The sequence below is a fragment of the Xiphophorus couchianus genome, chromosome 23 (assembly GCF_001444195.1).
Source record: "Xiphophorus couchianus chromosome 23, X_couchianus-1.0, whole genome shotgun sequence".
NCBI lineage: Eukaryota > Metazoa > Chordata > Actinopteri > Cyprinodontiformes > Poeciliidae > Xiphophorus > Xiphophorus couchianus.
Window position 1 is genome coordinate 24,096,162 of NC_040250.1, and position 14,530 is coordinate 24,110,691.

General features: G+C 40.6%; 1 protein-coding gene across 1 annotated transcript in view; it reads left to right on the forward strand.

Annotated features, from left to right (window-relative positions):
* tenm1 (teneurin transmembrane protein 1) overlaps positions 1-14,530 on the forward strand; it is a 287,438-nt gene that overhangs the window by 233,926 nt on the left and 38,982 nt on the right. The window contains exon 23 of the mRNA XM_028009863.1: positions 12,042-12,196. Within this exon, the coding sequence (XP_027865664.1) occupies positions 12,042-12,196 (155 nt within the window). The remainder of the gene's footprint in view (positions 1-12,041; positions 12,197-14,530) is intronic.

A 14,530-nucleotide genomic window follows, 5' to 3' on the forward strand; every position in this document is an offset into this window, starting at 1 on the left:
ATATGTAGTTTTATCTTTTGTCTTTCTTTTGGTTTGTTGTTTTGTTGTATTTCCTTCTAATTCATGTAAAGCACTTTGAACTGCCTTGTTGCTGGAAATGTGCTATATAGATAAAATTCAACAACTTATATTCCTGTATGACAGCAAAGACCTGTGCTTATAAAGGACCGTTTTGAGGTTTCTTTCACTCCACAATTATTTAGTTTATTTAACTACATGTTTTTGTTGAGTACTCTCACGTATAAGCAATGGCCGACAACTGATGGTCAGCTTTCTGACGCTGGCCTGTATGTTTCCCTACAGAACGCCCAGATAGTCTGGAGACTCCATTGTGTACGCCACATATTCAAGGCTCACCGTGCCAGATGCAGGAAAGCAGCCACATGACAAAACCCAAACTCCCTCAATCATTCACAGGGAGAAAGCGAGGTTTTATTTGGTCCATATCATATACTTGGAGACAGGCTACATATTAAGAACCAAACACTTCTTAATATTGTTAGCAACTGTTTTTGCAGGAACATGAAGGTTATTCGACGTCGCCTTGTAGCCTTTCGCAGTCATCTTTCCAATCTCCTCAAATAGCTGTCGGCTTTGCTTCCTCTGATCAATGTTCAGTGTTGTGCTCTTAACGATACCAAACAATCCAGCAGCATGCTTGTTTCCTTTTAATAAGCTGAATGACTGAGACGCTCGAAGGCAGCTCTGATGCTAATTACGGTTTAAAACAGTTTGAAACATGACATGGATGTAAGAGTTAATAGTCTTTTTGGACTATTAACTATTAGCAAGAGCAGTAAATCTGCTCATGCTATTTTAGCACATCTTGGCTATCGATGTTATTTAAACTGAAGAGAATAAGTTTAAGGATTGTGTTTTGAGATAAAGCAGTCATAGCCTGCTAAAAACCGCAAAATACTTTCTCGGCTTTTGTAGAGGCACGTTTTAAATATGTCCAATTAAACTAGCATGTTGGGCAGAACACTGCACAGACTGCGGGCTGCTTTGTTTGTAGTCTCAGTGTGTTGAGAGGCTTCAGAGAGATTACTGAAGCTGACTGTGTGTGTAATGAAGCCCAGAGTCAATAACAGATGCAGGCTCCAGGCCAGGGGCTGAGTCTGTGTGTCCAAAGTGTGACATTTGTGCAAGTCCGTGTTCTGGCACATGTTCGTTGTTGATTGACAGCAAGCAGGTCTATAGACCTACTCTGCTTCCCGCTGTGAAGGGACAGACAGTTAGTTATGGGTGCCTTGTTAAAGGCATGTCAGGCTGACAGCGTCGGTGTGATCATGGTAAATGTGACACGTGTGTTCCTTTAACTGGTTGGGATGGCCACTGCTGTCAGCTTGGCTTGTCAACTTCCTGTGGGAGCCTGGCAGACTGACAGGAGGAGGGAGGCTTTGCTGCTTGTAGAGAAATAAACTGCATTTACAAGAGTCTAATGCCTGAACACACGCACATTTGTATGGGTTACATGCGTAAAAGGAACTTGTAATCTGAGAAATGGTTTGACTTCAATAGTTTGACTTAAAACACTACTGGTGATAGAATATCAATATTTTATGTGGTTTTTGTCAAAACAAAATTCCCACCAATATTAAAAACTGTAAGATAATATAAGTATAAATATGTTTACCATTTAAGATACTATTACCACAGGCTTACTCCCAATTAAAACAACCAGACCAAATGAGAATGTAAAATGTTTTACTTAATAGCACTACTTTCACTTTAATGTTTTCTAAAACATTTGGTCACATGTTCAAGACAAAAGCTTTTCATCTGATAGGTCAAAGATTTGACCTGCCTATACTGTTTTTTTTTAATATTTCTTTTGATGAGCTATAAATATATATTTGTTTCTTTACTAGAAGCATAAAAACGTAATTGCTGTAAAACAGAGGTTTGGTACTATATTGAATCAAAGTAAAGATTTATGGAGTTGACATTTTAAATAGTCAACTTATAGTAGTCATTAGTGCTAGTGATTAGTGCACTAGTAGTGCTACTATTAATCACTAGTAGTGATTAGTACTTGTAGTAGCACTACTACTAGTAAAACTACTTGTGCTGCTACTAGTAGCTAGCTATGTAGTAGTACAGTTAGCTATCTACAGTGTAGCTGTAACTATACTACAGTATATAGCTAGCTACACTGTAGATAGCTACTATATAGCTACAGTGTAGCTGTAGCTACATAGCAGATACTGTAGATAGCTGGCTATCAAAGTAGGCCTCAAAGTAGTACAAAGTAGATTTTAACTCTTAAGATTTATAAAAGGGTGTCATAATTTCAGAATCTTCCATATTCCATGTCAGAGGTGTAACGCTCAAGATGACAAAACACAGCAGCTTTGCTGGACTGTGGGGAAGCTTCCTTAAAAATTATTAAAAAGTTTAGGTCTTCATCTACCTTTAACAAAAAAAAGTAATCAGTTAGCAATTGGCTAGCATTACAAAGCAGCCAATATTTCCTAATACAGCCTTAATCTGTTAAAGGTCTTGCTCTCTCTCGCTTTCTTGCAGCCTCAGTATACCACAGACACATCAAAGGATTTTTTTTTCCTTTAATACTTTTTTGGATATAGTTCTGAATACTTTCATGATTGGGAAAATGGCTAACTCGGATCATCTTCAACTAGCATCCGCAGGATAGGGTTTAGCGCTAACTGGTCATGATTACTGTACATTCAACAGTTACAAAAACTTCTGCTTTTTCTTAGCGAAAAAATCAAGCTTAAAATTTCCCAGATCCAGTGTATCTCTATTATTTTTTTTTATTTATTTTAGACACAAAAGATAAATCAGGATAACGGTAGTGGCTGCCTCTGTACAGCCACACTTATATTCCCTGTGGGAGAGTGGGAGCAGAGGCAGTAAAGCTAGGGCACAAGTTTCAGTCACTGCACCTCAACTGTGTTTTGCTTCTTTTTTTTATTTTTTATTCTTGTTTTAAAAAAACATGGTGACATAATCCAAACCCAAAAATTAGTGATGAACATATGGGAGCTGCCTCACATTTGGGATGTCTTTTGGAAACTGTAAGAGCAGTGGAAGCATCACCTAATTACAAATCCAGTTGGATTATTTTCCCTCTTCCTGTATTCTCGTTTTTCAACCTTGAAATTGTTCCATCCCATCTGATTCCATTTACTCTTCTTTTTTTCCCCCCGCTAGAGCACCTCACTGGTTGGTTATTGTGATGAGGTTTGGTTAACGGGGGGGGGGAAATCCTCTTTTGATAGACCTTCGTGCGTTTGTTTGATGTTCTAAACAGTGCAACCTAATCTGTAGACGCTCTGCAGTGATCCAAACCCTCTCAGCCTTTCACAGAGCTTTCCAGCCCGAAGCTTTTCACTAGGTTCTATAATTGAGTTTGTCTGCCGCCACTGTGATTGCTTTGGATCTTTCTTCGCTATCAAACATGGCAATTACTGCCAAATCGCATATTTTCTAAAAATAAAAAAAAGAGTCTATTTGCTTGGAAATTAGCATGCAACTGTTACAGAAATCTTGTTTTCTTCTTGCCTTGCCATACATGTGTAGAAAGAAACTATAGAAGCCCAAAAAAAAGGAAAGAAAAACTGCTATCAATAATTAATTAATGGGGGTTAATATGTTAACAAACTTATACTGCCTGGTAATTAGATGAGCCACAGTGTCTGAATCAGACCTAATTACAAATGCACTGTCTGTTCTGTGGGGCTTAAATGAATAATTAATTGCAGGACGCATGAATTATTTCTACTTACACGTTTGTGTTCCTCATGGCAGAAATACTGTACACACTTGTGTTGTTTTCCGTTTATTGGGGATAAGTGTTTGATTAGGTGAAAGTAAAAATGATCGGACACCAAACATCTATTACAGCAAAAGAGGGAGTGGAACTGCACGTCGTAGATCACAGACAAATAGCTGCTGCACAATCAGTGAGTGATTGATTGCAGCAGCGCAAACCTATTGCTCTGGATTATTTAGATGTTTATTTATTTTTTGCTTTTTGTTGGGTTTTTTTTTCTTTTTCAGTGAACGTGTCGAATCAGGTATTTTGTCGGCACACGGAGCCTGTGTGCGGTGCACTGCATTGTTTCGCTCCCAGACTGAGCGAGCAGGTTTATTTCCTCCGTGCCCACAGGCGACCTCTCGGTCTTCACAAAAAAAAGAAAAAGAAAAAAAAAAAAAAGGTTGTGGGTATGTGTGCGCGCCCGTGGGTGGGTGTGAGAATTTCTCGTCTGCAAAAACCGCTCTGATTTATCCGCTCCGTATTTGCATATGTGCACAATGTGATTAACTGCCGGGCCTTATCTTTTCGCCAAGTTGCCTCATTGCATGCATGCCTGCATGCGCCTACCCGCCGCCAGTAGACTCCACCGGGTTCGCACAAGTCCACGTGTGTGTGTGAGCGCACTCTCTCTCTCCCTCTCTCTCTCTCTTCCTCTCTCAGATTCACACATTTACGTAGCTAAGCGTTTGACAGAAGCAAGGTGATGAAAGTGAACAGTAAACCACAGTGAGCAGGCGAAGGCTGAAACGCCGTGTTGTTCGGCTTCACTTACGACCGGACTGCAGCAGCGGGTGAACCCTCCAGGCTCTCCCCAGCTAATATGCTTGGCTTTATTTATGGCCTGGGTGGCTCGCCGCGGTCAGTTGTGCAGGTGAAACAGTCCATCTGTCTACATTCACTTGTCAGTCACATGTGGTATTTTAGCACAGAATTGCCATTGGCCATAATCAGCAACTGCTGGGATCATTTAGATGCTGTAATAATACGTCAGTGTGTATCATTATCGCCCAGTGGGCCCGGGGATATGGAAGGGTAGACTGAATGACTTACCTTAGGTGTGCGCTTGTTGTGAAGGCGAATGGAAGTTTTTCCAGGCTGAAACTTATCTTCATTGTGATGCTTGTTTCCTCTTGTTGTCTTTGTTTTTGTTTTTTTGTTGTTGTTTTTCTTGCTATATCTTGTTCTGGCAGAAAAACATCATCATTCAGAAGTTTATATACACTCACCATGGGTATGGTTGTCATGTTAATTGTTTTTTAATGATGTGTTTGAACCTTTCTGGTGATACGATGATACAACAGACAATTTCAATGATTGTTTTTTTTGTTTTAAACACAGAGATTTTGGTGGACAATAATTAGTGTGATTTTTCCAAGTTTTTCATATATATTTTTTCTATTATGCTAAGAATTTTACATTATCCACTCCAGCTGATATTTGGAGAAACATATATACACCGAGTCCCACTGAAAACCTCCTGGTTAATCCACCGAATATTGATTTCTGACCTCTTCCTGAGTTAAAACATTAGTGTTGTTGTTTCTAAATGACATGAACTTGTTTTCTTTGCAGTATTTGAGGTATGAAAGCACCGCATGTTTTTTGTTATTGTGACAATTTCTCATTTTCTGCAAATAAATACTAAGCTTTTGCTTGGAATTTCAACGACATGTTGTCAGTAGTTCGTAGAATAAAAGAAAAATGTTAATTGTTAATATACCTATAAAAAGTAAAATTAGAGAAACTGATCATTTAAGTGGTCTCTTAATTTTTTCCAGGGCTGTATACTATATATATATATATATATATATATATATATATATATATATATATATATATACATATACATATATATGTAAATTGGTTATAAACCCCATATTTTAGTAGGTATTTTAACCACTCTGCATCATCAGTGGTGGAGTTCATTCATAACATTTGGTCTCTCTGCTTTGTCCATTCCAAAATCTATTAGGTGTGTTTGAATATAATTGCATCAAAGATTCAATCATCTGGCCTAATCTGCCTGACCCAGGTGAAATTAAATTTGTCAGGATGGTTAGGAGGAGAACGGGAGCAAACAGAGATCAAGCGTATCATAAAATCTTTGCTACTGGAAGCACCGTGTCGCCGACCTCAACAGGAATATACGCTGCTGTCATATTCAGTACATTAGAATATGGATTCAGATGAGGCTCATTTTGTCAGATTTAAAGAACCCGACAAAATGAGATTCTTTAATACGTTTCTTAAAACATATTAAGGAAGCATCCTTAATGCGTTTTATTAAGGATGCTCCTCTGTATTAAAATGTTTTTATTGATTTGATGGAGGATTCTAATCTTAAATGTTGCATTTTTAGTTAGGGAAAAATCATCATATTTAACTAAAGGAAAGGCTTGAAAACATCAGTCTGTGTGTAATTTGGCTATTTAATGTGCTTCAGTTAGTAAAATGAGTAAATGAAATAAATGAATATGCAATATTCAAATTTTCTGATGACTGTATTCTGACAGAATGCTGATCAAGAAAGAAGTGCACAAGCATGAGGGGAAATTGTAGCTGACCCTATTAGAAAACGAAATGTTCTTTGGACAAAACAATTATAGTGAGAGGGGACCAAGATTTAACTCTTTGAACAAGCAGACATTGATTTGTTGTCCTATCCCAAAGGACAACAACATGTATCAAAAAACGAGAGCAAAAATAATTCTGTCGAGAAGAGGCCAAACATCAAACCCGATCTTCACCAGAAGCTTGTCGATGCCAACAAAAAGGCCTTGGTAACGATACGACCTTCAAAACCCTCCTATTTGGCTCTGCATACATATTTTTGTCCCTTTGCGGATTAGAGTTTAGATCAGGCCTAGAATTTACTGTTTTTGTTTTTAGACCATTGTGGCGGCTAAAATCCTGTATTTTAGGCTACTGGTTGCTGTTGTTCCTGGTAGGCGTTGGTTTTACCTGCGCTCAGTCAAGATTCGTTATGCCGATCTTCATTTTGACTTATAACCATAAAGTCATGTATTTTCAGTACAATGTGCATTGTCTTCCCATTTCCATTTAGAACCACATAAATTCGACATTAATGAAAACCAAGCACAGTAGAAAACCATTTGTCCCCTTCCCATTAGCTACACCTGAACAGAATCACACTTGACCTTAAATAACCCACATCCCACAGGAAAAGATAAAAGGCTCCTATAACCAGTATGAGTTTTTGTTAAACGTCTTCCAGCTCTACCTTGTCGCTTGTTGAAACCACAGGGTGAGTCAAGTGGAAATGAGTGACTGACAGGAGCGGCGAAGTGTTGGAGCTCTGTGCGCACTTCTTGTGCACGCCACTTGTAAGCATTTAATGAACCTTTGCCCTTTCTTTCTTTCTTTTTTCAACCAGGAAAGGTGCCGACTTCTTTATTTGGACTATAATAAATAGATTAACACATATTTATATTGGGTATCGGTGGGTTGTGTGTATCGTAAGCTTATTAAACACGTCACAGAATCTAAAGCCTGACCAGCAAGTCAATAATTTCGGCCGGTTTCGGGTCTTAAATCTAAACTATTGTTGATTTAAAGAGAAAAACACGGTCAACTCTAAAACAGACGTGTTCAAAAATAGCCTAAAGAGTTCAAAATTATAATTGTAATCACTCCAATGGCGATTATTTGTCAACATCTTGCAAGTTTATTGAGGAGGCTGTCCTGACTATCTAAGGGAAGTTGATGTGTTTAGACAAGTCTTCTTCAAACCTATAGCAGCAGCTACTTTGACAGCTTTAGTGTCACTCTTTGAAAGGAGAAAGCAAATACCAAACAGCTGACTTCCTGCAGTCTTGATCTTCAGGTGTTAGCAGTCGGAGCTCACAGCTCACCGCATTCGGATGCTGCTGAGCGCCACGGGGCTGTCGACTGTTGCTGCTAAGTGAGACGCAAATCCACCGCCTAAGTTATAATTAGTCTTTTTTCGCCTCGTCCTGCTTCCTACCTTTCACCTTTCCTCACCTCTCTGCTCAGGAGCTCCCTCGTGGCTCCTTCTCTTCAAATATCTGTAATCAACACAACAAGACGTTCTCCGGGAGCCCTCTTTAAGGCATTAATCAGATTGGATTGGATTGCAGTGCCACAAGGGGGTCATTACGACCGATATTCTTTTGACGGGGACACGGAGCAGAGATCCCTTTTGACAGAGAGGGATGAGCCTGTAATAGATCATTTACCCAACTCCTAATCACGCCTTTGTCTTATTGGCACCTTTTTCCGAACACTGTTTGTACTTCTTCCTTAAATATAATGCTGTGTCATTCCTTCTTTCACTTTGCTCTGTTCCTCCAAGGTCACTAAAGATCCCGCTCTGAATCGAGCCGAATGTCCGTCTCCCTCTGGAGCTCAGATTTGTCTCAATTACTCTGCTCCTTGTACGTCTGCCTATACATGAACATCTGAGAGTCTGGTTCACTCAGGGAGAAACAGTAAATCCTCTGATGTCTTCTGAGTATCCTTTGGATATAGAGAGAGGCTGTAAATTCCCCTAATGCAACACACATCTTTATCTGCTGCAGCAGGAAATCCAGCCGCTGACAAGGAGAATGTGGACTAATCTACCGCCTTTTCGATAAACATTGTGGAATACTCTTAAGCAACATGTAAACTGGTGTAAATCCCTACGCAAAGCAATAATGGTGATCTTTCTTCATTGTTGTGGCTGCGCGACGATGAATAAGTCAGTCTGGTCCTGTATTTATTGTTCCAAAGAGATTGGCAGTCATTCAGAACCCTTTTGGTGGAGACAGACGGCGTGCCGAAACAGAGGATGTCACAAAAAAAGGGGGGCAAAAAAACAATGAGGATGAGAGGAGGGTGTAGGATGAAGGGAGTTTTAGGCAAGAAGTCAACAGAAGTGGGCGAGAAGACGTTCAGGGACAGTGCGGCGAGAGAGGAGGGGAAATCAGTATTGAGAGAGAGTCCCGTCTGCCTCGTCATGTCCTTGTGCAGGATTTATGAGCTCTAAGATCAGGGACGGGTTTTGGATCGGAGCTCCAGGAGCAGGGATGTATAGGAAAGTGAAGGAAGAAGTGCTAAGAAGACGAGGATGGCCATCTTCCCGGGGGTGGGGAGTACTGTGGGTTACTGGGGCTAAATAGGCTCAGGGCATTGTGTGGGTCAAGACTCACCTCCTGCATAATACCAGGTGACAAGAGGGGGCAGCAGCAAGGTTGAGAGGAGCAGAAGAAGAACATGGAGGAGGAAAAAAAAACGCAGGCGCACAGATTAAAGCAGAGCAAAGACATAACCCAAGAGTTGAAGGTCAGGGATTTGATTAGAAGTCAGAAGATACAGGCGAGCGGAGCAACAACAACAACAAAAGCAATGCAAAGGGAAGAGGGCACTAGGAAAAAAGAGAGCAGGAGAAGATCAAGTTAGGCATGATGGAGAGCAGAGGGAAGCTAGCAAAGGAGAGGAAAGGTGCTGTTTGAGTGCAGGGCGATGCTGTTCGGGTGGTGTAATCTGTCTGTGTCAGAGGAATGATGAAGGGGCCAGCAGGGAGAGCTCTGCAGTTCACCTCCTGGCCCCTGGAGGAAACACAGTGACCCTGGCCCTCCTCCCCCCTGCCCACCTCCCGTCTGCAGTGCCACTTCACCTGTACAATTTATGACTCGCGGGGTCGACCCAGGGTTGCTTAGCGCGAGGACGCTGGCGAATCCAGCGGTGGCGGTGTGTGTGTGTGTTTGTGTGTTTGTGTGTAGGGGTATGCGCGTCTGATGTGTGTCCGCATATGGGTGTGCTTGTTGAGGAAAATCTTTTTGAGCGGAAAGTTTATTTTATAGCCGGAAGGATGAGACACTTGTTCGAACCTGGAACAAAGGGCAGGAAGGATGTCTTGTTTCTGGTTCAACGTAAGGACGCCAAAAGGATTTTCTGTGGACCAAAAAGGAAAAAAATACAGCTACAGCTAGAAAACTATCAGGGAAAACACTAAAGATTTTGACATTTCGTCCCTGCGGGGTCGGGGAAATGTAGTTTACGTAAATATGTGACATTAGATCGTGGACCTTCACTACAAATCCCAGAGCTTCAAACACAGTATGGCGTGCTAAGAAGCAACACACCTGTGGCTTCTAGAGATTGTACTTGTTGAGTCCATTGCAGTAGTGTTCCCTCTTTTTGAACTTTTTCATATTTCATTGTGCTTCAACTACAAATTGTTTATTTATCTATTTATTCAATTGTGATTTTATAAGACAGAACAAAAGAATGTTTCCTGATGGTTTCCTGTTTGTTTGTTTTTTTGCAATAAAATCTGAAAACTGTTGCATGCTTTTGCATTTAGCCTTCTTTAATCAGATGGCCCAAAACTATTATTCCTAGTGTGAGACATGGTGGTGGCAACATCATGCTGTGGAGATTCATTGTTTTCAGTCAACAGGAAGGTGGATGGAGATAAATACGGGTCTAAACCCTTTTAAAGGCCACGTTGCCGTGGGAACGGAAACTCACCTCATAGCAGGACAGCCAGAGCTGCAATACGATGATTTAGATCCTACTTTTAATAAAAATCCACCCCACACTTTTCAGATTTTTATGTGTACTGTTACAAAGCCAGATTTCCCCTGTTCCTCAATAACTTGAAATAATGAAAACTTTATTCACAATGACGTCTATTATTAAACTGAAGGGATGCAAGTGTTTTTGTGAGGGTCATTTTTATGTATATATATATTTTTTTACATTAACTTCATGTGTCACTCGGTGCTAGAATTGGAACTGGATCATCAGGTACCACTGGCTTGAACAGAACCCATGTAAACACTATAGTCTAAGCTAACGATAGCCCTAATCAATATAAGCCTCTAAATCTGAATTAGAATTAGACTCTGTCTGATTTTACTTTCTGACTGTAAACATTTAATTCTGCTATAAAAGCAGGCCCGGCTTAAAAAGACTGACTCACATTTGAGAAACTGTGACTGTTAGCAATAGCATCATTATATTCCTGTCTAGGAAGTTGATCACTTTGCAAGGTCAGTCTTTCCTGCGTATGAGAAGTTCTGCTGTGATGTGTGACCTGTCTTTTTTTTTTTTTTTTTCTTTTTGACTGTGCTTTCTGAATACAAATGCATTAATTGAACCACAATAAATGAATTAACTGTCTGCTGGATGTGTCACCAGACAAAACAAAAATTTGCCGACACATTTTGGCCAATCATCAAATTAATTCAGGAAGAAGGCGAAACAAATAAATAATTGCTCAATTAAGCAGCTAATGGATTTCCGTATGAATCTGTTTTTAACCTTCCATCATGCCTCCCTGTACCATTTAATTGTTTTTGGTTTCAGGCCGCACTCTATTTACATTGATTGATTTTCTTTTATAGGTTTTGTCGCCATAAAGCCCTTCCAGGCATGCTCGAGACAAAGAAATCTAACGCATAAATCTGACGCGACCTAATGATGAGCCATAAACAAAATGTGTTTGTAAATGAAGTGATTGAGCTGGAGGTGGGAGGAAGGAATACTAAAATATGGCTTATTGTCGCAGATGCTAAGTGAAAGCAATCCCGGGGAATTGGCTGCTCGCGGTGTGGAAGAGGTGAGGGTTGAAGTCGTGGAATATTATTGCGGCGGCGTTTGAGTCAAAGGGCTATTCTCTGCATGGAGATGAGTCGGGAATGAAGGTCACTCCTCATCCATAACAGATGATTCATAGTCCGCCCTGACCTTTAATACCTGGATTTACTTCTTTTCCTCTTTTCTTTGCTCTCCGCATACTGCCGCGCGCTCCCTGCCCACAAGGAGAGTTCAAGTGTAAGCTCGCCATGGCAACGCACACTCGCATAGCCCGCGTGTCCGCACGAGGGGAGCGCAAATAAAGGTAAACATATGCACACATGCAGACGTCGCGTGCGTGTTTGAAGAGCCGGCGGCCATTTATAAATGCACATTTGCACAGGCGTCAAATGTCAAAAGTTCACTGCGGCACCCCGCTCACATCTAATGTGACAAATAACTTCTTCCTCCCGTTGCATTGTTCTAATCCCCTTAGTGGGCTCTGGAATGGAAATATAATTACATTTCTGTGGTGCAGTGCCTTTGATAAGACAGCCGCTTGCCGAGCTGAATGACTAACCGAGTTGGAAGCCCTCTTCGCCTCGCTCAACTATCCTCCACTCCTCTTCGAGTCTCTTTCTTCTACTCCTGTTTTTTTTCCTCTCTCTTTTTCTTCCCTCTCATTTCCCGACTTTCTCTCTCACCCACATAGGTATTGCCGTGGATAAGAGAGGAGTTGTCTACTTCGTGGATGGCACCACCATTCAGAAGATTAATGAGCGGGGTCTGCTCTCCACCGTGATTGGCTCAAACGGGCTGATGTCGACGCAGCCGCTGAGCTGCGATGCGCGGATGGATATCAGCCAGGTAAGCTAATAACGCGCCGCAGAATTTCAATGACTAGCAGAGAGAGAGAGAGAAGACGCCTCGGTTGGCTCTGAAAGATTGTCTAAATAATTTGTGGAAGCATTTGTCTCCTGAATGTCATCCATGTCAGCTAATTAAAATCATTATATCAAAATGGCAATGGATCACAAAGTTTGTTGTTCTGTTCGCATAGCGCTGATTGTTTTGTCAACCGCGCTTTGCTAAACTTTGAGGAACAAATGTGTCTCGGCCGGAAGACGGGCCGCTTGCGCCGGTTTCGATCAGCCATCCCTTCAGAACACGCTGCTAACTAATATCAGGCCTATTAGAGCTGCGGATGAATAATAGATGAGCTGCTGGCTCTGTGGAGGGATATCTGCCCCCACATAGTGCCTGTGTATGTCTGTGTGAATATGCGTGTTGAAGCCAAGTGAATTCCCCAAAGTGCTATTTCGTGTCTTAGCACCCGGGCTACGTTTCAGTTCCTATGTTTGTTCGTCACCGGTCTGATCGCGTCTGTCCTCCATCTGAGTTGGCTCTCTTCTTCTCCTGGCTTCCCGTGACCTCAGCCGGCGTTGACGGAAACTCCTGCAGCCCTGATGAGACAAATATTGCTGCAGAGATGGCAACTGAGCAGCAGAGGGCCTGCACACTGTGTACAGATGAGGACAAATTTGTTGGTGAAAAAAACAAAATAATATTAAGCCTTGAATAAATATTCACCTTTATTTTTTTTACTGTATTGTAAGCTCAGGTGGAAATCTTTCGCAATATCCCACATTTAATTTGGTCGGAGCAGAGACGAAAAAAAATCAGTTATAACATTTTTTACCTGTTAAAAACGCCTCTTTTGTCAAAACGTCTTCACATACGAAAGACCCAGAGTCCTGGCTGCTCCTCTGATCACCCCACAGGTTTTCTATGAGATTTAATTCTGGAAATGGGATGTCAACAAACCAGGTTTCTTTGCACATATGCTTTGAATCGTTATCCTGCTAAACAAAAAAACAAACAAACAAAAAAGACTGATTCTGATTTATATTTAAGCAGCCTTAGTATTTCAAAGGATTCATGATACTTGGCAGTCCCAGCAAGGCTCTTGGAGTCTTTGAAAACGAAGCGGTGATAGATTTGCTTAACCGCCATCACACTCGGCAGATAATTAAAGGATTAATACACATATTCAGCCTTTGTTTCATGCCAGCAGGGTCCCAGTTCACATGCTTACACTTGTTTTGTAAGATAGAATAGACATCACTCTCTCTGTTTACCTCCCTTAATATCTGAAGAGTAGAGAAAAATGACCTCATCAGTCGTACTTTTTGTGAAAACAGGAAGTAATAGATTGTAATCTTACTTAGGAAAGTAAGATAGCAATATTTAAAAATAACAGGTTTTGATTTAAGGGGCTACTGATAACTATGTAATTTTGTTAAAAATACACTGATAAAAATTGTGCTCAGATTAAAGCTTGATTTTATAGCTGTTCACTCAGAGATTCTGCTGCTGCCACTAAAGAGTTATTAATTTCAAGGCTTTTTTATGCATCTTTACTGGAGGTTGGCAAGAAATATGTGGTAAACGTAAAGTGATAAAGAGCTTCATGCTCTCTACAGCTGGTGCATAGGGCAATATGGTACAGTTTATGATCCATGATGAAGCCACGACGCAGCTTTTTGTTGCTTTCGATAAAAAAAGTAAAATAAAATAGCATTTATAACCAGTAATTACAGCGTGCAAAAACACCAGCTGTCCAGATTTATCAGCAATACGGCTGTCATTTTCAGAAAAATGAGACGTTTATAAACTTCTAACCTTTGAGTTGGGTCATTTTAAGTGTTTTCACCGACCACTATATCGTGTGCTGTTCTGTCTCACTCTCTCCACCGATCACAGATGTTGTATTGAAACGGAGCATAAAACGTAAATTTAAAAAATAAAAACAACTGACAGGTGGATGTAAAATGTAATTCGGCCCAGTGAGCCGTTTTCTTAAGTTTCTCTCATGTTGCCTGTGTTGACGTGTGTTCCTTGGCAGCCATTTGCAACATTGTGTGTGTTGTTGAGCGGTTATATTGGACAGAATAATATCAGCTCAACTATAAAGACCAGCTGCCATTATTGCCTGCATATTTATTTATTCAAAGCATTCCCACTTAGGCCTGTCACAATAAACAATAAATCAAATAATCGCTTGATAAATTAGAAGAAACTCAATAATTTTCATTTGCTTGAATTGTCGTTTTTCTCTTTCCTTTCTCTCTCTTTTTTTATTTTTTATTTTTACCAAAACCTGAATGATAAAAGTCTTCAGTTTGGTGTTTTGGTCTCAAA